Here is a 1,904-nt window from a genome sequence, read left to right on the forward strand (position 1 = left end):
CGATATCATTAATAAATAACTACTTTAAAAAATGTGTGTGTGTGAGAAAAACCCAGGAAAATTATTTTAAATTAATGTTTCAAGCTTGGGATAAAAACATGCAACCAATACTTAAATAAATAAACTCCTAAGAAGCACCCAAATCAGCACTGACTCCGCGAAGGCTTCCCGATGCCCACTAAGGAGCCAGCAGGACCCCTCCCGCTCGGCGGCCGCACCTGGTCTCCTCTTTCTTGTGCTCCATCTCGGCTTCCAGCTGCTGCTTCCGAAGCTGTGTCTCCTTCTCCCTTCTTAATCTTTTCTCCAACAAAGCTGCTCGTTTCATGGCCATATCATTTTCTGCCTTTTGATCATCCTAGGGAATGAGTTTCATTGAGGAGGAGGAAACATTTAAGGCACCAATATCTGCATTTTCAATGGCTGAGCCCACAGGTAGTGGTTACTCTTGGAACTGAGAATCCAAATCACCCACTGAATCCTATTCCAACCCCACCACAGATGGACATGTTCCAAAATGATGAAGGAAGAAATGAATTAAAGAGGCAATACTTTTATCAAATAACAAAAGACACAAACTTCTTTGATTACATGCTTTCAAAACTTAGGAAGTTAGCAAAGAACAACATAAAATGGGGGGAAAAAAAAGAAGAAGTTTTCTGGGCCCTAATAAATAATTTACAGAGTGGAGAGTTTCTCCACACATTTTAAAATTCCATTTAAGTTGTATTTAGAATACACGCTTAATGTAGAAAAGTCAAGGAAAAGCACCAGAAAAATAGCTACCCAAAGTTGTATCACATAAACGAAATTCCTGCTGCACAATTTTTTTAAGTGGAGGCTCTGACAGTTTGCTCGCTGGGTTCTGCACTGCACTGCGGGCTCTCCCACGGAAGAGGAGACGGGTGTAATTACACTCCTGACCCCAGGGCTAGCTAGAAGGTGGGCCCTTGGCCTTCTGGGCCTGCCTGGCTCCTAAGCAGACTCTCAGGGCCCAAGTTCTCAGAAGTCAGGAGGAACCAGCTGGAGAAGTGGTTCTGACACACTCCCAGCGCGGTGCTAACCCTAACCCAAAAGACACGAAGAGTGAAAAAGATGGGGCTCCTTAGGCGAAGGAGCTTCTAGACCCCTACCAGCCGGGGGGAGGAAGGGGCACAGCAAGGCACTGGCACAGCAACTCAGCCACAGCTGCGCTCAGAACGGAGAGAATCAGAAGACAGCCAGGTTGAACATACACACGTCCGCGCCACACACGCTGCACACACTCTGCGGATGAGAGGACACAGTGCCTGCAGGACTTCACGGTCTAAGAGAAACTGTGACGGAAGCAAGCCACGAGGTGGCTGGGAAGCCCAGGTCAGCAGCGTCACTATGAGAGCGCTGAGGGCGCAAGAGATGCGAGGATAAGACACTCCGTCCACCCCCAGAACCACGCAAGGCTGCGGCACACAGAGGCAGCCCGAGGCGAGCCCGACAGGACATCCCGATGGGAGCTACGGGGAGACGGTGGACCCGCGAATCAGCGGATTTGTTTGCAAAAGGCCCCGATCACACACTGAGGGGCTGCACTTTATCCAACAGGCATCTCTAAGAGACCCCGTGGACTTCCGCTCCTGAGAGGCAGTGTGAAGAAGGGACCAGGCAGACGCGGGGAGCCCGTGATGAGCTGCGACCACGGTCTGAGGGCCGAGTACCGGGTGATGAAGACAGAAGTGAGGAAAGGAGCGCACGGGTGGACACCCGAGGACCCCTCTGCTCTCCTCTTGGAGGGAGCAGAAGTAGCAAGGTCTCTACACATCAGTTACAGTCTACAGCAGCAGTCCATTAAACACATTGACAGCAGTCTCACACAGTTGGGAAGCAAAAAACACAACTCACATTTAAGTCTCTAAATGTTAAAAAGGGCC

At 49.7% G+C, this 1,904-nt stretch overlaps 1 protein-coding gene across 1 annotated transcript in view; it reads right to left on the reverse strand.

The window, feature by feature from the left end:
• CAMSAP2 (calmodulin regulated spectrin-associated protein family, member 2) overlaps positions 1–1,904 on the reverse strand; it is a 98,926-nt gene that overhangs the window by 8,562 nt on the left and 88,460 nt on the right. Inside the window, exon 12 of the mRNA XM_010831073.1 lies at positions 219–355. Within this exon, the coding sequence (XP_010829375.1) occupies positions 219–355 (137 nt within the window). The remainder of the gene's footprint in view (positions 1–218; positions 356–1,904) is intronic.

The sequence above is a fragment of the Bison bison genome, unplaced genomic scaffold (genome assembly GCF_000754665.1).
Source record: "Bison bison bison isolate TAMUID 2011002044 unplaced genomic scaffold, Bison_UMD1.0 scf7180017864524, whole genome shotgun sequence".
Classification (NCBI taxonomy): Eukaryota; Metazoa; Chordata; class Mammalia; order Artiodactyla; family Bovidae; genus Bison; species Bison bison.